Source organism: Parathielavia appendiculata, assembly GCF_033297405.1.
Source record: "Parathielavia appendiculata strain CBS 731.68 unplaced genomic scaffold N657scaffold_7, whole genome shotgun sequence".
In the NCBI taxonomy this organism is placed as follows: Eukaryota; Fungi; Ascomycota; class Sordariomycetes; order Sordariales; family Chaetomiaceae; genus Parathielavia; species Parathielavia appendiculata.
The window spans coordinates 1006819-1026485 of NW_026944226.1; the positions used below are offsets into that span (position 1 = coordinate 1006819).

Below are 19667 nucleotides of genomic sequence, written 5' to 3' on the forward strand. Positions count from 1 at the left end.
TCTGTAATAGGACTCGGCTCGGACGCGTGGTCTTCAACGCCACGCGTGGATGCCTCTCGTTCACCTCAAAAGCGTCTACTGTTTGCACAGCGGCTCGGCCAAGCAAGCTAGCCTGGTTCGGAACGTTCGTCATTCCCCATCGTTCTCCTTCTGGACCGGAGGAAGGTGAGACGACAAAAGATCATGGCGAACAGGTTCCACCGAACTCTATCCAGCGGTATCGGCAGCCTGCATCGGCGGGCTCGAGCTCTTGTGCTTCCTGAACAAGCTCTGCAGCCCGTTAATCCTGAACCGACTCGGTTTCTTCTTAAGTTGCCGACCGTTGGGATCCACAGGCTCTAATGTAGCGCCGTTCTTCTTCGCCGCCGCGCAAGTTGCACACTGGTGGTGGCCGTTTCGCGTTGTGTCATGCTCCTCGTCTAGCGCTAGGGGCGGTGGGTAGCTGTCAACTCTTGGTTCGGCATGGCTCTTGCTAGTGGTAGAAGTGGTATAGTCCGGAACTGTGGTCGTAGATTCGTCCGGCGACACCACGCTCGGCACGGGTACATTGGTGCTGTAGCTGTGCGGCCGGTCAAAAGAGTCACGGCTCACGATGCTGGTCCCTTGCGTGCTGGGCGATAACGGCATCCTGCCTGTCGTAGCGCTTGTGGAGTGTGAACCCCAATCGCCGCTGGCTGGTGCCGAGCTGCCCTCCGTCGTCTCACTGTATTTTTGTCTGCTGTGGCCATGGTGATGACTCCTATCCGGCTGGAACTGCTCACTAGGGCTGAAGTCGGGCTCAGGCGGAAAACTGGTTACGATGCCGTTGACCATCCGTCCACCGATAGGTCGTTTGGGGCTTGGATGCGGCCTGTGGAACGTGTCGGTCTGCTGGACAACCGCGGCTTCGATGGCTTGGGGTTCAACGACCTTGGGCACAGATCCCACTGCGGGGTGTGCTTCCGTCGCCGGGTCCGGCGAGGTCGTGAAGTCGATCGATTTGGGCGAGACCGCATTGTCGTCGAATCCTGGGACCGGTTCGGTAGCTGACTGTCGCTCCTGTTCTTCCCGTAAACACTTCTCAAATTGGATTTTGTTCAAGAGGAGCTCATCGACGCAGTATTGCATTGCCGGGAGAATATCCGCAACGCCCTGGAATAGCGGCAGGGCGAATAAGGTCATGAACTTCAGCTGCGCGGTGGAGAGTGAGACAATATCCTTTTTCGGCTCCGACATGAGTGATGTTTTGATAGCCAGCTCATTCTCCATGGTGGCTTGCCGGGAGAACTCATCAGCCAGGATGTGCATCCATTGACGTGCCGTGTCATGGCGGCGTGTCTATCAGTTACATGAGTCAGAGTCGTCCTCAAGTACAAGTGCGCCAACGCGACAGTACTTACCACATTGCTGATATCTGCACACTTGATGAGAAGAGCACATGTGAGCGCTTTTTGCTCGTTCTTGATACACTCGTCCCACTCTTCGGTGCGGTCATTTGCGCGAAGTCTGTCCTGAAGCTGGCCCAGCTTCCTCATGTAGTCGAAGTGGAGGCCCATATCCGTGGCAAGGATAGAGCTGATCATGAGGCTGCGCATCTTGCTGTCGCAGAAAACAGACGGCCAATATCGCCGCAGGATCTGCGAATAGGCGGCACAGTGGAAGGATTCAAGAACGGAGCGATCGTTGTACAGCTGGGCAAGTGGCGCATTCAGTGTCACCAAAAAGCCGTTGTTGACTCCGGGATGGCCGACATCGTGACCAATAGCCGTGATGAGGAGCGTCAAGGCCTCAAACGGCTGCAGAAGCTTCGCCATTGGCGACTTCGGATTCCCTGACAGCAGACCATTGGCAGAGCGGTATGGGGGCAAGGAGCCAATGCGGACAAGGAAGTGGAAGGTTGCCTGCAGGACATCGACCACGTGGCGGAAGTTGTGATATGGGACGAATGTGTTGTAGGCCGCCCGGCAGGCGAGAAGAAAGCGGTGTAGCTGATCTGATCAGTGAGGCGGGTCAGTGTGGGTGTTGCAGGAAGTCATCGTCATAACGGCGCAGACGTACCTGTTGGTATTCGCCACGGCTCCAACTCAGTCATGGACAATGCGTGTTTGAACATGGCCAAGGCCGCAACGACAAGCTCGTCATCCGTAAAGCTATGGGCGCAAAAATGCCACTGGCCAACGGCCGATGTGACCTCAGCCTGCTTCTCAACTGAAATGGACAGCTTGATGCTACCAAGCACGTCCTCCGTCTCATTTCCTATGCGGCAAATCCAGCCCATCAGCTTGGACACCATGGCTTCCCGCAAGTACGCAAACGGCTTCTCCTCGCAGATGCCGACCCATGAGCGTTTCCGCCCTCGGCGGAGCTCTATCAAGGCCTTCTGGTCCCGAGCGGCGTCTAGATGGGCGCGGTAGGCGTGCACCTCGAGGTTAGTGACACACTTGGTGTTTATCGGGCTCGCCATGACATCTGTGGCGCCCAGGTCCAGACATTTCCTCAGCATCCGCTTGTTGGCCGCCCTGCGATCCTCGTCCGAGTCGACACGATCCTCGCTGGCGCCATTCTCGCCGAGCTGATCAGGATATGGATGGGCGATGATTGGAATCGTGACAACGAGCTTAGATGCGTTCCGGACATAGGACTCGGAAATGATCCTCCGCAACAGGGCCAGTCCGTACAGGTCTTCTTCTCGGTTATCGCCGTCGTCATCAACCAGGGATAGTGGCGAGGGAGCCCTCAAGCGATGTTGTTCGGTGTTGAGGTCTTGGTATGGGGTGTCGAGGATGAAGACCGTCGGTTTGAGGTCCATGGCTGACGATTCGTGCAGGCTCAGCCATTGACTCAGGCACGCGCCGCCTGTGCTACACAAATGGACTGTAATCAAACAAGTCAGCCATAACACCCTGGGCCTGTAGCAGCAGGAAGCAAATATACCGGAGTCAAAAACGTCGAGGAGCTGGCCAACATTCTCAGCAATACGCGGGGACTCCCACGGCACAATATCCCTATCGCTATTTTGCTGGCCGGCTTTCACGTCCCGATCCTGAGATACCAGCCGGTCCACGTATATGACATTGCAAGCGACTTTCTCCATGGTGGCCCTAACAAGCGACCAGTCTTGCGACCAGGTACGCTTCCGCCACGGGGTTTGGATGCCTGAGCAGCCAGAAAGGGCCCGGATACGACAGCCAATCTTGCGAACGTATCCAGTGTCAAGACGGGCCCAAGCCGAACAGCAGACGGCGGGTCGACTCCAATCGCGTTCGGTGAGGCGAGCGAGTCGGTTGCTTCTCGGGGGTGAACGCGACAGCGATTCAATATAAATCGGGGCCGGGCCGGGGACGCTAGGAAAGTACAGCGTGGCTCCTCGGGCACCAAAAGCGCGGATTGTCTGGCTCAGCAGCGATGCCCCGAGTGCGCTGGACGAAGTACCGTGTGTGTCGAGGGCACAAGGCAGTCGTCTTCAAAGTCGGCGGTATCTCGAATGGAATTGGGAGTCTATATCTTGGGTTAGAGATTGTGCGCGGTTGTTGGGGTGGCGGGCCGCGTTGTGGAATAGTGCTGGCGACGAGGGAGCGGCTAGGATGTTTGGGAAAGAAGGAGAGGCTCTGAGCCTTGAGGGCAAGCTGGGCCGTGTGGAACGAGTCGCTCGCTGTGTACCGCAGTAAGGTATTTTCCCAGGGAGAGGCAGGGAGGTGGAGACAAGCGCGAGAGTGGTGGAGCGTACTGTGTATGGGAGGGGGAGGGAGGAAATACCTGGGGAGACGGACTGATAAGATATTGGCATGTAACTAGTTTATCAGAATGATATGGATGGTGTTTCTTGTGAAATGCGCCTAGACAAGGCTCGCGCTGCCTGCCAAGGGAGGCTCAATGACGGAAGACAGCGACCTGAGCTTGTGACCCTCTCGAAAGAAAGACCAAGACACCTCAGGTTGGTGTAAGGTATCTCTAGATGCACCGTCTCGCCGACGCAGCCCACGGCACTGGGCGTTCTTCGGTATTTGGGAAATTGAATGGGCAATTGGGACGGAGATGAGAGGCCTGTCCCCACGATTAGTCTTCTTTTTTATGAAGGGTGAAAAGCAAGGACCTCACAACGGTGGCCGGCGCGGCACACAACTTGAACACACTGGCAGCGCAACAATTGGAACGGCAGACGGGTCGGACGAAATGGGTGGATGGAACAGTGGCCAAGTGGAGATGGAAGGGAGCATTGGAAGGGGCATTTTCTTCGGGGCAGGCGCGGAAGGTGTGGGTGCGCGCCCCTCTTCAGGTGGCGGGAACCAGTCAGAGCGCCTGCTCAGTGTGGGGACACCTGCGTGAACGGGAAAGGTGCAATCTCAGGCAGAGCTGGGGTGATCTCTCACTGGTCCATGGCCCGTCCCCTGACCTTCTGGCTGTCTTCTCGAAAACCCGTCGAACACGCCGAGCACGCTACTGCAGACCAAAAGCACTCAAGCTCGCCCGTGCCCACTGCCTCAGCTGGAGGGAAATGCAGGCCGCACAGTGCCAGCTGTTCATGAAGTCAATAACTAAACCCCCCGCTAGGACGCTGCACCACACAAAAATTGGCAACCACTTTCCAAGGTTGTTGCTCGGACCCTTTCTCCCTATGCAACACCGAGAAGCCTCCACATCCGCGAGACCGAAATGCAGACAATGAAAGGATCCAGCACAAAGACATGGGACGGGTCGGGTGTCGACTCGCTTTCGGCATTGATTGGCTTCCTATCGCATAGTGGAGGAGGGATGGAGCCCGGATAGCCAGCCCAGCGCTCCCATAAGATAGTTATGCCTTGGGTAAAGTAGAGCATGTACTTTGTACTACCTCCGATACCAGGGACCAAGTTACCTGGAGGCAGTTCGCTGCTCGTCTTGTTTCTAGAGTCAGCATGAGCACCAAACGATCAAACCTAGAAAGTGCCGGAGATCACGATGATCATCGCTTCGTCCTACCCGATTTTCGGATGGAAACACTTACAAGTGGTGCCCGTGCGCATGGAACACTGCAGATCCAGAGACAGGACAATCGAGTGCCTGCCCGGTTATCCGTAGGTATCTTCTTTTTAACGAGTTTCAGGGGCCTAGGGCACTCTCTGCAGGGCATCGCAAATCACAACCTACTGTACCTGTCCTGTACTGTAGTGGCACTGATGAGGGAAGACGGCCAACGACAAAGTTTCGAGAACCGTCAACCTGAAAATGAGCGACTACGAAACCTCGAGGCTTGGCCTACCCCACAAGCGCTGCTTGGCCGTTCTCGAAGCAGGCAAATCAGGCGAGCAATTGCGCGAGTCGGTGCAAGCCGTTGTAGTCGCGGGGTTGAGTCTGGTCATTGAATAGTCATCCGACATGGCTATCCAGAGTCTGCTGTCTAGCCATCATGGTTGGGTTCTTTTTTTCTTTTTCCTTTTTTTTCTTTTTTTTGTTTTGCGCACTGGTAGTATCCAGTATCAAGCAGGTATTTGACGACTGGAATATACCGAATATTTTGTTAGCCATCAGAGGCTTCCCATATCACATTTGTGACGGCCAAGGACCGCGCCTTTTGATGATTTTAGCCGTGCCACTCCTCAACCTCCTGCTCACGCCAACTCAGTCACCAGTCTTATCGAAGCAGCTTACTCTTCAGCTCACTCAGTCAAGAGGCGGCTGAACAGGGTTCAATTCGCACCATCCAACCTGCCCATGACTATCTTGATGGTCCGCGGACAGACCTGATGTCGGGGGCACAGCTCATCATGGATGGGCCTTGGGTTCCCGACTCCCAACTCCGGCGATCAATCGGCAGATCGGGCATCCCGTCTCCTCGCCACCCCGTACTGGAAGGTCCCCGCGGCCTTTTCGGGGGCTGCCGCGCCGGTTTTGCCTGGGCTCACCTGGGCTCCAGTTCCGTTGAGCCCACGGCCCGACCCGGCGATCCATTGAGCTAAGCTGGGAAGTCTCGAGTCTGTTCGCCAACCTGGGGCGCCGTTCATGCCACACACTGCATTCTATTCTGCCCACAGCTGGTAGACCAAGCTCACTACACCCTCAGACACGGCTTCCATCCTCAGTCGTCAAACACGCTCACAGCAGCAGTACCCTCAGACAAACAAATTGTGTGTGGTGCGTATGCAGTATCTCGTGCTGCTGCATATACAAAGTACAATACCATAGCTCGGGTCTAAACCACTCTGATGAATCACTGCGTAGCTACGCAACCCACTCAAACCTGTCCCCAGAAGGCAGTGACAGGAACTGCGTTATTTCACTTAACTGTCAACATGGGTCAGGTAGACTGTCTGGTTCCTCCTTGACTTATCGCCTCTTCAACCGTCGTGGTGTTTCCAATGCACATACACACCCACCCCCACCCCCACACCACACACACACACCCCCCACACACACATCGACACACACACATCGACACACACACATCGACACACATATGCACATGGGACAGACTATAAATATCTACACTGTTTCAGGCCTGTTAATCCCGTTACAGCTGCATACGAACTAAACCCACTTACACCCCCATTGCAGCTTTATAGCGCAGCTACCTAACCAATATACTTATCTATCGATTCAAGATAGGCATGTGTAGTAGATCCTCAAACCTGAAACACCTATACCTCCTGTTAGATAACGCCCGGGGAATTCTCATGCTAGAACGGCATTTCTAGCGTAGCGAGTTTATTCATGCCTTCTCCAAGGTCGTGTGTTCTGTTTGTAAATCGACCAACCTCGGCTGAGCTACATACTAGCCTCAGATATTTTTGTTGTTTAATAACATTTAATATATGTACAGGATGAAGATGCTCTGTGGGAGGCATGGCGAGACATAGGTAGTTTCAACATTACCAGAGGCACTGTTTCCGGTGTCCCTACACGGAGAATTTTAGAGAACTTGATCACGACACATCAGGTCATACCTCACACTAAGAAAACCTGACCCCGGACGGATATAGGAACAGTTCAATCTCGCAGTGTACAATAATCTGCATTTGCAAACTTCATGCTCCTCACGTTCCATAAACCCCTCTTCCCACCCCATATCCCACTCTTTCTACACCAAGTCATCCGTTCCCACCACGTACCATCCCCGCCAAGACCATCAACCCTCCAACCACTCCCTCCTCTCCGTCCGACCTCCGCTTATTTGAGTGTTCCCTCCTTCCCAAGGACAGGCCAAACAACCCCTTTCCTCTGTATGTCTGTCCGCCTCTGTCTATGTCCGCTCGCTGAGCGGGGAAAATATGCATAGTCGAAGAGGATAAGACGAAAAGAGAGTAAAACAAACGCGCGATGTTTTTTTTGAGACAGTAGAACTCTAACATGGTCCCCTTACCCTAATTAACGCCTACCCACCTAATCAAGCCGTCATCATACCACGGCCTTCCGCCGCCCGCTCCAGAGCACGCACGAGGAGCCCACCGACCTACGCACGCGGGTCCGCCGGCGCCGGCGCCTCCTCTTGTCGATCCTCTTCGGGCTCCACGACATGAATTTCAGCGACCTTATCGCTGGCCGCGTCATCGTCGGCGCCAAGCTCGCCCACGGGCGGGACAGTATGGATCGTCTGCTGCCTGACCCACGTCTCGGCGGCCATCCGGCTGATGTAGGACGAGGACGCCGGCACGATGGCTTGGAAGTCATCACTGAACTCGATCGCCGGCTCGGAGCCCTCGGCATAGCGCGCGCCAGGCTCCTCCTGTTGCAGGAGCATCTCCATGTCGCCGCTGCCACCACCAACGATTGCGACGTCCTCAAAGACATCGCCGTTGACCGACGAACCATCATTCTGCGCGACGTCGCTGGCAATGTCAACGTCGTCGCCGGCCTCAGAACCGGGCTTGGCGACGAGGTTGTCAAAGCTCCAGTTGCTGGGTCCAATGACCGAAGTCATGCCAGCAAGGCCGGCCGTGTCGTATTCCGAGAGGCCGATGCCCTCGTCCTCGCCGTCGCCCTCGATGCTGTTGTGGATTGCGTCCTGGTTACTCCACGCGCTCATGTCTGTGTCGTTGTCGTCGCCGCGCCTACCCCAGCCACGACCTTCGCGAGGGAGAGTTGGACCTGCTCCGGTCAAAGCGCTCGGCGATCCACGTCGGGAGGAGCCTAGGCCGAGACGCTGGCCTTCCCCCGAATCCGAAACATTGCCGTCGGGGTTGGCCTGGTTGTTGAAGCGGTCGAAGATCTCTTGAAATCTCGGTCCGCCCAAGGGGACATCTGAGCGGCGGCGGTAGAACAGCAGATAGGCGGCAGATGTTACCACCCTCGAAGTGTCCTTAAGCTTCGTAACCGTGGCGTCTGGCAGCGTACGTTAGCATGGGTACCTACGAGTCATGGACACGAACCGAAATGTAAAGCAACTCACCATTGTACTCGTACCACTCGCCGTCGACAAAATTCTTGGCAAAGGCCGTGTAGTGGCCGCCGCCCAAACCGCCCCAGTGGTCGTCCACAGCGATCAGGTCGTAGATCTCCTGCTTGCCGGTCTCCTTGTCGATGACGCGCTTTGTCAGATCCAGCCCCTCGACGGGAAAGTCCACAAGGATATCAAGCTTGTCACGGCGCCAACCACTAGAGCTGAAGCGCTTGAGGTGGACCACGAGAATGTCGGGCGTCTTCCAGAGGTCAAACTTCTTGCTGGCACGGCGATGCTCTTTACAGCGAGGGCAGTACCAGGTATCCTGTTCCGAAAGGATCTCCTCCTTCTCGAACTCGTCCAGGCAGTCGTCCAGGGCAATGCCGTGCTTCTTACGCAGTTGCCGCGCCTTCTGCTTGGCTTCCAAGGCGGGATCTTCCAGTGTCGGAAGGTTGACGTACGTCCTGGTGCCCCGCATATCATTCTGTGATGTGCCGCCAAAGACATAATCGAACGCTGCCTCGCTCCACTCAACCATGATGCCTTCGCCAAGGCGAATCAAAGGACCTCCAGGAAGGAAATCCTCTGTTTCCAGCGTCGTCTCAGACACCGGCTTCGGCAAGCGCCCGAGACGTTGCTTTTCGTGGCGTCTCTTGCCCTGTTTCCCGTAAGTCCTGGCCGCCTTCCCCTTTTTCCTATCCCGAGCTTTGCTGTTTGTCCGAGCTTGGAAGCTCTGGAGTCACGGTCAGTCAAAACTGCAATCCAGGTTTGGTAGCTAGCAGTCGTCACAAACCTTGGCTTTGAGAAAATCGTCCCCGTCGCTGGACTCATCATTCATGCGCGTGACCGTGGGAGCAATCCCAGAATCTTCGCTGCCACTCTCATCGGTTGCATCCGCCGCTTCAGGGCTTCGCATCTCGGTGTCCGAGACGGCCACCTTAGGCTGCCTGGAGCTCAACCGAGGCAGAGGCGCCTCATCGGTGGTCGAACTCCAGCCAGTGGGTACGGCTGTACCTGACTCGTGGAAGTAGGCCAAGTCGAAGAGGTTCTGCAGCTCTGGGTCGAGGAACTCGAGAGGATTGACCCACTTGGGCCGTCGGTGGTTGAACCGCCTCAGCACGTGAGACGATCTTGATATGATGGTTAGTCACGCTATAATCGGTAATATGATCAATGTGCAAGCTCACCCTTCAGACGGCGCGGCAGCCGATCCCTTTTGTGCATCAGCTGCATCATGCATCGTGACATCGATCATGTCGTCCTCGCCCTCAACCGACTTGGCAACAATCTTAGAGCTACCTGACGAGTCCACGTCTGATGCCGCCATGTTAACCATCTCCGGGTCCGTCGCCTCGGCAACGTCAGCATCCTCAGCCTCCGCAAGCTGGGACCACGTTGTGAAGGTGGCCACCTTCTCCAAAATCTTGCGGCGAATAGCTTCCATGTCACGAGCCTCCTCCGGCGTCAGGATGATAAAGTGTGGTGGTGGCGTGCCATCGCTTCCCTTCCGCCCATATCGCTTCCGATACGACGGTTCCTGGGGGTCCAGTCGATGGAGGACCGGGACGAGCATGTGCTCCGTCCTGGGATCCTCCACCGGGGATGTATCATCTTCGTCGTATGACGGTGACCTCCGCCGTTCCTTCTTGCCCTGCTTCTTGAATCCAGAGGTATTGGTCGGGGCGGCTTCGAGCTCGTGCACGACAGCGACGTCGTTGGACTGGATTTCCTCGGAAACTGCAGACCCGTCGTCGTACAGCTTAAAGAATTTGCCATGAAATTCCTCGCCGGCAAACAGACGCTCGACCGGAACTCCAACCCGGACGGAGATGTACTGTTTCATCACCCTAATGCTGCTGTTTTTATCGATGTCGACCACCATTTCCACCGGCGCATCGTTAAGAGGGAAGAACCTGACGGTGCGGGACCAGACGTTGGCCACCGGGAGCGGGAGAGTAAGGTTGTTGAAGGGGTCAAACGTGATGCTGACTTTGTCGCAGACGGGACACACGAGGGTGGACTTGTACATGCCGGTGAAGAGATCAGCAATAACCGAGTCGTCCCTCTTTTTGGTGATGTCCCAAACTTTGGCAGCCATCTCGCGGACTGCTGCCGGGTTGTTGATCATGTCGTCTGTCGAGTCCGGCTTCTCAATGTATGGCTTCTTCTTGATGCGGTTCAAGTCCTCTTGTAGTCCGTCAAGCAGGAAGCCGAGGAACTCTTGTGAATCCTGCTGCCCGTACCCAGAAAATGCAGGGGCATACCGCCCGATGATGCTTTTGAAGTGCCGCGGGGCGATCGATCCCGGCGCGGGATCTTTGTAAATCTCTTCCAGCAGGCGCCCATAGGCCGCAGCAACATCACCGTTATGGGACAGCGGGTTATCCGGGTTGATCTCCTTGTGAGCTTCGTGCGTGAGGAAGTACTTTGTGAGCTCCTCGACGCTTCTCACACACTGCAGAGCCGAGTTCATGTAGCAAGTGTTGCCCAGGTTCTGCAGACCGACGCAGCCCATAGGACGCCCTGGCTTTTGCTGCGCCCGACCTCTCGTCTGAGCACCCTGCGGCGCCGGGCTGCTGCGTCCACTGGTATTATCACGAGTTTGAGCAACCAGGCTGGTCGAACTGCCTCGAGTCGCTAACGTCTTGTCCTTGATGGCGCTGCCCCTGTAGGTGGAAACGTACGCATCGCGGTCAATCTGCTCGTCCAGAACAAGTGTCTGGTCAACAGCAAGACCAACCAACGCGAGACTCTTTCTGCCGTTGTAGTTGGAGTTGGTCGTGGTGTCTTCAGCGTCCACCAAGCCACGCTCGACGTCCTTCTCCAACTTCAAAAACGTCTCCACGTCGACAAGCATCTCTGGCCAAGCTCCAGGGACAGATGGGGGGTGAGTAAGGATTTCCGGGCCGCGTCCTGGTGAATCAGGAGGGGTCTTCATCCCGGACGGCTCAGAGCTGGGCTCCGTGGCGGGAATGGTTTGGAGCAGTCTCCAGACACGGACCTTCTTGTCCGGTGCCACGCCGACAAGCTCCTTGATTTGTTTCAGAAAGTTATGATAGCCGAACGAGGTGCTCTGGATTACAACGGGAGGTGCCGGCTTCTCCAGCTTGGTTTTCTGTTCTATCGGAATGGGGCTGTTGGCAGACCACAGCCGGTGGATCGTAAACACCGGAGGGTGGAGCTCGAACTGGATGGTCGGGACGCTCACAGAATCAGGAGCTGTGTTGTGGGCGATCCGTATAATGGGCGATTGCCCAGAAACCAAGCCGTACCACGATAGAAGGAGGTCCCACGCATCCTTGGGAAATAACTCGAAATTCTCGGTGCCCATACCAGGTTTTAACTTGACGCAGCGTTCACCCTTGGAATCTGTGAATATGGCTTGGATGATATCTGAGTTGTCGACGGGACCGAGTGCGCCTTCTGGCGCCGCCTTGCTGGAGTGCTTTGCATCGGAACCAAAAGCTTGAGCCCTCCCGAGCCACTGTCGGGATACGAGATACGCTTCTTCGCCTTCTTTGAGGGGGGACTCGGCGAAGGCGCTGACGAGCATCTCGATGGTCTTGATCTGCTGGTCGAACGGGGGTATGTCTGTCCCGACAGTCAACATGAGGATGCCAAAATAGTCCAGGCCAGTGTGTATTTACCATTTCGCAAAGGCAGCTCTGGCTTCATATCGGCCGGGGCCGCCCTGGAATCCTCGGCCTCCTTCCTGCGGTCTTCTTCCCTGCGCTCTCCGGCAGCCTCTGTCCTCTGAGCGTCCGGAGCTGCGTTCATATCCATGTCCTCTGTCGCTTCCACGGCGTTCTGCTCTGGTTCCATGCTGGATGCCCGGCGCTTGAGAGGGGAAGAGGATCGTTGAGGGAGATCAGCAGCGCCACCCATTAGAGCTCGTCGAACGGATTGATGGATGGGGGAGCGGTCTCCTGCTGTGACGTACTCTGGCAACGGCAAGGCGGAGCCGTCTTCAGCCGAATCGGGGTTCTGGTCGAAATCAGTCGACAGATCGGCCGAGGCAGCGCACGGAGAGCTTGCCGCGGAGGACGGGGAGTCGGCGAACGAAGTGCCGTGGCTCTGCAAGCGGGGTGGGACGCCTGAGGCAGGAAGTGATTCGGCACGAAGGCAGGTGGGCGTGCCCAGATCCGAGACGGAGGCTGCCGAGAAGGAGAAGGTGGGATCGGCGTCTTCTTCGGTGGAGGGCAGCACCAGATCCTCAGGTTTGAGGTGCTGCTCCCTTGTCGACTGGCGAGTAATCCTCCGTTTCTTTTGGGAAGACGTGGTGAAGGTGAGCTGCCCGTGAGCAGCTCGAGGAATACCTAGTCGGTTGCTTGTTTGTTATGCGTGGTTTGCAGAAGTGCAGCGAAGAAGGTCGTCGTCAAACAAGAAGGCGTCGTAGGGAGAAAGGCTGGCGGCTTTGCTTGGTCCCTGAGGTAAGGCGCGAGCGGGCAGATGGCGAAGGCAGCGGCGGAGGGCACAACCCGGGGGGGGAGTTGAAATCTGTAGACGCAGCGGGCATCGGCGGCCCAGGACGAACAACAGGGTGCGTGGTCAGAGGCGGGCGGCGAGGTGAGGAGTCGGCAGACCCTGGCGCATTTCCCCTTCTTGGTTTGAGAACTTTACTTTTTTAGAGACGTTGCGATGCCCGTGAATGAGTGTGACACCCCAGCTCTAGAAATCGAGCTTTGTGCAACGTGAATATGCTACCTGCAAACCGCAACTGTTGTTGCACGTTCAGGTTTTAAACTTCGTTTCCAATCGGGAACGGCGAAGTGCAAGACACCGTGCCATGATGCATTCTAAACACTGTATTTTTGACCTTGTTGGCGCTGTGGGCTTCCAGGTTTCTGGTGGGACCCCACGGCTTGCAGCTTCGTTTCTTGAAGAGCCCTGTGGATGAAGATAGGCATCATGATATCGGTAGGGGAAGAGCGCTCGCGTGATATGTACTCCGTAGATCGGGAATTAAAGAACACAGCCTGGAGAGAAGAGCTGCAGACATAAGAGATTCCTAAAAACTGGGCCTACATACTATACCTCAGCTACTGTAGATTCGGTTTCAAGCAGTTGGCCCCAGATGTGCCGCCTACTGCTGGCCGCTCCACCTCCCCCTCCTCGATTCTGTTCGCACTGTGGGCGATTCTCCCAATACATGCTGCTCAATGATGGAGTCTGGAGAACATTCCATTGCCCCGCTTTGGCCGTTGACACTTCCAGCCTACCTGTTTGCCTGCCCTCCCTCATGGAGGCTACAGCCGCCGCGTAATGCAGCCCCTCGCAGCGGTTGCCTGCCCTGCGTCAAAGTCAGTACCAACCTGAACATGATGGCAGAGACGGTACCTCAATCATGGACAAGTTCAGAAAACAAGATCTTTTGTTGTAACAGCTCTCTAACTCGTGCTTCTCACTGACAGTGATGCTCATGGCTATATCGCCAACGACAGTGGACTAGCATTGCCCAGTTTCCCTCAACATTTCCAGCCTCCAATAGACCAAGCCGTGAACTCTGCCTTGTCGACCGTCAGATTCCTCTCTCTGCGTTGGCGGCGCCTTGACACATGCAAAAACTTGTCAAGCCATCGTCCTCAGAGCTTTGCCTCCAGGTCCTCAAACTCGCTGAGGTCCCTTAGAGGTCTGGCCCCGTTGCTGGCCGGAAGACTAGCCTTGAAGGACCGGACATCATCGATGAAGACCGGGACGGTCCCGTTGGCCGAAGGCGGTTCGGCGTTCTTTACCACCTCAGTCCCTGGCCCGTGGGCGGCATGGATCTTCTGCCACGCCTCGGCGGCAACGTCGATCTTGGCCTCCGGCACCTTCAGCTCGTGGAGCAGGTAGTCTCGGAGACCTGCTACTTCCTTGTCAACATCAGGGCTGGCGGCGCTCAGCCGGGCCTGGAGATCGGTAGCGGCTCTGGCAGAAGCGGTGGAGTCCAGCTCTAGCGTCTTCACCAGCTCCGAAATCTCCTTGGTGGAAACGTCGCTCCTGGCCTGTGCCTCGAGGTAGACCGCAAGCTTCGCCCTCGACGGCGAACTCGGATGGATGTAGTGGTTGAAAAACTCAATCATGTCCGCCTTGGTGAGCGGCTTGATGTGCGCTGCGTCCTGGGGGGCTATTCAACGAGTTGGCAAATGAGTATCAGGAGAACAAATTTCATCTGAGGTGGGGAGCGTGTGTGCTTGTGACTTACCGATATCGAAGGTATAGAACTCGGAATGGATATTGGACCAGTGCCTGTTGCTTTCTTGTTCCATATATTTGAGTTTCTCCAGCCGCTTGTCCATGACACTGCGCTTATTGCTTTCGAACTCGGCGTCGCTCATGTCCTCGAGCGTCTTTGCCACCATCCTCAAGAACTCCTCAATCCGGGTTTCCAGGTATGGAGCAGTCTTCTCGCTCTGGATGACGAAATAGAAACCGTACTGGGTGACGCCGGTCCATGTGCCCGAGTAGACGATGTAGCCGAGCTGTTCCTTGGTGCGAAGCTGGTTGAAGCATGGCTCGTGCACAATCTGGTCCAGGAGCAGCGCCTTCGCGCGGACATTGTAGTTCCCCCTGTAGCCCACATGGAGGAAGTACTGGATGCAGTGGTTGACATTGGCCGGGTCTTTGAGCTTCTTCTTCCAGATGTAGTTGGATCCAGGTGGAAGGATCAGTCCGCGGCGGATCTTCCATTGCGCCTGCGGAAGCACCCGGGGCTTCAAAGTCGATTCGATCATGTCTGTCAGCCGAAGAGCATCTTCCTTGTAGATGTTCCCGTGGGCAAGAACCTCCATGTGCATCTGGGCCAGTAGCTCCTTTTGGAATACACGGAGGTCATCAGGCGTGATGTGGGGCAGCTCGGCCTCAAGCTCCTCGACGATATAGCCTTGGTCGACGTTCAGCCAGGACATGTAGTCACCGATCTGGGTCCAAGGCGCTGAGAGCTCCCAGTTACGGAATCCTCTGCTGATACGTTCCTTGATGATGTCGAATCGGTCATCGCGGATCTCGAGGTCCCGCGTGGTGATGAGCAAGTGCTGCAAGAGGACCGCGAGCTTGTCGTTGTAGCCAGACACCTCAAGGTAGATACCCCGCGAATCGAGGGTCACGGTATACTCCAAGCCAGCCAACTCGGCATCGTACGAGTACTCCTCTAGCGCATCCTTGATGAGGTCCGTAAAGAGACGTGATTTCACGCGGCCGGCCGCCGAAGCAGTGGCGACTGGACTCCGGCAGCTGATGATCAATGTCGCTTTCGGAACCCAGAAGGTGTCGTCCTTCTTGAACCAGGTGCGGACTAACGGGTCGTTCCGGATAATTCGGGGCGCAAGTGCTGGCTCCTTGACGTCTTTCTTTTCGACCTCTAGCTTTGTTGGTACAAACTCGTTTTTATGCGGAAGATGGAGTTTGGCGGTCCGGCTCTCGGGGCCACTAGCCGCCGCCTTCTTGATGTCTTCCATAAGATCGGCGGGAATGGGCTGGCACGTGTACTCGGTTCCGTACCACTTCTCCTTTTTCTCCCATTTTCCCGGGAAGTCCCGTGAGACGATCGTCAGACGGAAGTTATCGGGCCGCAAGCACTCAAGGCCGTCCTTGATAAGTTTGGGATCGAACTTGCGTAGAAGGCTGTACCCGCTCAGCAGGTACTCTCGCGGAAGCGGTTTGTGCATGAACGAGCTGAGCTTGCTTGTGAAGCGGTACGACTGTGTCTTCTCCCTGAACCTGAAGTTCACTTCGGCCAAACCCTTCTGCTCCTCAAAAATCCACTCCTGGGGTTCCGTCTCCCGCAGAAGAGCAATGTATTCGAAAACAGCCTTCACGACTTCCTTGTAGTTCTCCAATCCCTGGTGAACAGTCAGCAAAACGCCCTCCTCTCGCCTCGTCCGAAAAGGGGCGAGTCGGTTTCATACCTCTTTTGTTAACGTAATCTGGCACTCGAAGACATCCGGGGTGCCAGGGCTGACCGGCCATGCTCCGGCATACAAGCCGTTGGCCCAGCCTTTCGACTTGATGTAGGACATGATGCTCCCGGGTCCTTCATGGCCAATAAGATGGGCAATGTATCGACTCGGTTGCGAGTCGTAAAGGTGGTCCTGCTCAATAAACGGAAAGGTGAGGGTAAGTTCCCGCGTATCCATGACGGGTTTCGCAAGAATCTGAGTCCCGAGCTGTTCCTTGGTGAGAGGCACCTCCTGATCCCACCGGTTCGGCGCAAGATTCTTGTTAGGGACGGCCGTGAAGTGCTCAACCACCCAAGACTGCAACACGTCCAAGGGTTCCCGACCCAAGACACAGAGCTTCATACGGTTGGCCGAATAGTGTTTCTCGTAAAACTCGATGAATTTGTCACGGACATTGACGCCCTGGGCCTCGGGAACCGTCTTCAATGTCTCCAAGTTGCCAGTGGAAAAATGACAAAAAGGATGCTTCGGATTCGACAAGGACTTTTTGAGCTGATGCAAACGCCATTGATCGCTCTGCAGGTTCTTCTTGTTTTCCGAATCGACCGCGCGCAACTCGCGGTCCAGGGTGTCCTCGAGGAACAACGGTTCGATGAAGAACTGGGCAAAACGATCCAGCGCCCCCAACAACGGCGACGGGTTGGTGGCTGACGGCTCCTCCTCATTGCTCGGTTTGGCGGAGACCTCAAAGTGATAGTTGGTGGAGGTTGCTGCCGTGTAGGCATTAGTCAGCCCCGAATGGGCTGATACATATTGATGATAGGCATTTTCTACCGGGTACTTCTTGTTGCCCATGAAGAGGAGCTGTATTCAGGGATCAGCTTCTAGGATCTGCGGCACTCTAGGTAAGGGCTTGCAAGTTCTCACATGTTCAACGGCATGGGCCATCCCCGGCATGTCATCCTCATCACTGAAGCTTCCGACATTGACATCCATAGCAGCGCTCGCCTTGTCCGTGTCGGGATCATGGACTATCAGAGCCTCGAGCTGGTTAGGGAGAAGGATGACCCGGTATGACCGGTCGTCCAATGAGGGTTTCTCCAGGCCATCTGTGACAATCTCGACCTCGCCGACAGCCGGAGGGTTCACCGCAGACCGCGGATCGGGAGGCGGAGGGGCCATGGCGGAGTGCCGACGTCCCGGGCGAGACATGGTGACGTTTCGCTGATGATTGGGTTTAGCCAAGAAAGATGCTCAGGGCCCGAGATTTGAAAAGCAACAGAGAAGCACGTACAAATCCGCCACGGCACGGGGAGGCAGGAAGAAGGTCGGGGTGAGCTGCCGAGGCTAGTTGACGGGAGAGAGGTGATACGGGCAGTCGTAGGTCCTCCGTAGAACCAGCCGGCCAGTAAGTTGGTCGCACCCGTGTGGGGAATGGTGTAGCGCTAGGAAGGGTACCGGCGAGTTGGATTCCAAAAAAGCTGGTAGGGTTGAGTCGCAACCGGTGGGACGGAGAGCTAGTGGTGGCCGGGTGTCCGTCTTATGGGTCCCGAGCTGCACGAGCCAGGGTGACAACGAGGTGTGTAGCACTTGTTGCCTCAAGGGTCGAGGTTCAATAGCGCTGCTGGAAAGACGCTTGGTCTTCCGGTGCCTAGTATCGTAGACAGGGCAGTCAAGCAGGTTCAGCGGAGAAACTGCCTTCATAAGTTCAAGCTGGCGAGTCGAGAGCTTGGCTCTTATATGCGCGCAGCCCAGGCTGACGAGAGAGTGGGCTAGTACTCCTCCGTACTGAGAACCTGGATGGCTGTTCCAAGCGGTGACCCGCAGCAGAAACGGCGCCTGGGGAAATGATGGGATCGTTTGTGAGGCGGCAAGCCGGCCGGCGCGTACCTGAATCAACAATAGGAGTGTCGCTACAATGTGGTTTTAATGGCTGGTGTTCTTCAAGTATGAATGAGCACCGCGGCAAATATTGACAAGGGGGGGGGGGGGTGGCGCAACAGCAGGAGGGCTGAGGGCGTTAACTGAGTGGAGGATTTCAGATTTCCGGGACGGATGGAAAACCGCCTCCCGGCCTCTGCAATGTGTGTTCTTATACCCTGTCATTAAATACCGTACTTCCACAATACTAAACGTGCAGACAAATGCCAAATGTGCCATCAGTCTATGTCATGGTGTACGGTACAAATAAATGCATTACCAGCAAAGTTCGTGTCGAATGGGTCAATGACACAATCCAATGGCCACTGCAGCTGAAGCCGACTCTGCTGTGGACCCATGATATCAATCACTCAAACCTTGAGCAACAAGTATGCCTTAGGTACCTATCTATCGCAGTCCAATAAGCTCCCGTGAACTTGGACCGGTTCATTCTCTGGCAACAATTCGAGGTCAGGAGGGAAGGCAAAGTGTTTGGACTGAGGTGCTGGCCGTGGCCGAGCAGCACCCAGACTGCAACAGCAGGCAATTCGAGTGCTAATAGCTACTGAGGAAGGGGCACGGAAACCAAATGCGAATGCGCCCCGCATAGTAAGGTACTTTGACTTAAAACGTTGGATGTAGGTGCAGCATCGCTACTACCTGTAGCCTGGAAGGATCGAACGGAGTTGGGTCGCTGGCGGTCGTCTCATCAGGCCAACGCCCCCGGTAAAGAGATGCCAAGGGCCTCACTGGGAGGCCGCATGTTTATCATACTGTTTCATGTATTTTATTTTTATCTGACTCTCAAGGTACAATAAGAACACAATTGAGGGGAGCAAAACATGCGCCGTTCGGTACTGGCCATTGCGGCTTACTGTGTATGATACCTTACGCACCTCAGGGCTGGAGTTGGTGAGCTGGTTCAATCCTTTGAGATTTCGAGCAACGCTTGCACAAGTTGGGAACGACGAGGGGTGTGCCCATGGCCAGCATGGCCATCTTGCAAGCTGTCACCGCCAGCTAGGCTGAAATCCAACTTGAATGCGAAGCTCATGCAAGCATGCCCGCAAGTACCGCTCCATCTCAGTTGTTAGTGCAGCCCATAAGAATGTATGCAAAAACCATCCTCTCGATTACACCTTTTTAGCAGGTCACTCCGTGGAGGTACCTGGGACTATCCGTTATACCATAACTTCCAGGTTTAACTAGGCATCCAACGCAGTCAGAACCTTGAAAGACACTGGACAGTCTGAGCGGACTGGCCCATGCACACCCTCGTCAATTTTCTGCCCTTGTCAGCTCTCACCATCCATCTCCTGAATCTAGATCGAGACAGTTGCCTGCGGATCAGCCAGCACCTCCTCACACGAGCCGCCGCCCCCCTCGGTGATGCTTTGATAACGTCGGCTGGTCGCGCACCCAATACTCGCTCGTCTTGATCTTCCACATAGCAACACCCGCAGGAGCACAAGATGCGGGCTCACAATCTCAACGGAACTCGCCATACTCAACAGGAACGGACCAGCCCCGATTGCTTC

The 19667-nt window shown here is 55.7% G+C and overlaps 2 protein-coding genes across 2 annotated transcripts; both read right to left on the reverse strand.

Annotated features, from left to right (window-relative positions):
• Positions 1-207: 207 nt before the first annotated feature.
• N657DRAFT_681434 (HD-domain/PDEase-like protein) lies at positions 208-3073 on the reverse strand (the record flags this gene model as incomplete). The annotated part of the gene is made up of 4 exons (XM_062796384.1): positions 208-1317; positions 1380-1972; positions 2038-2853; positions 2914-3073. The coding sequence occupies 4 exons, from the start codon at positions 3071-3073 to the stop codon at positions 208-210; spliced, it is 2679 nt and encodes an 892-aa protein (XP_062647097.1).
• A 4332-nt stretch (positions 3074-7405) lies between these two features.
• On the reverse strand, positions 7406-17421 carry N657DRAFT_656588 (ubiquitin carboxyl-terminal hydrolase-like protein; the record flags this gene model as incomplete). The annotated part of the gene is made up of 9 exons (XM_062794716.1): positions 7406-8274; positions 8342-9020; positions 9126-9462; positions 9520-11923; positions 11980-12659; positions 13943-14438; positions 14517-16152; positions 16219-17073; positions 17137-17421. The coding sequence occupies 9 exons, from the start codon at positions 17419-17421 to the stop codon at positions 7406-7408; spliced, it is 8241 nt and encodes a 2746-aa protein (XP_062647098.1).
• Between the last annotated feature and the right edge of the window lie 2246 nt (positions 17422-19667).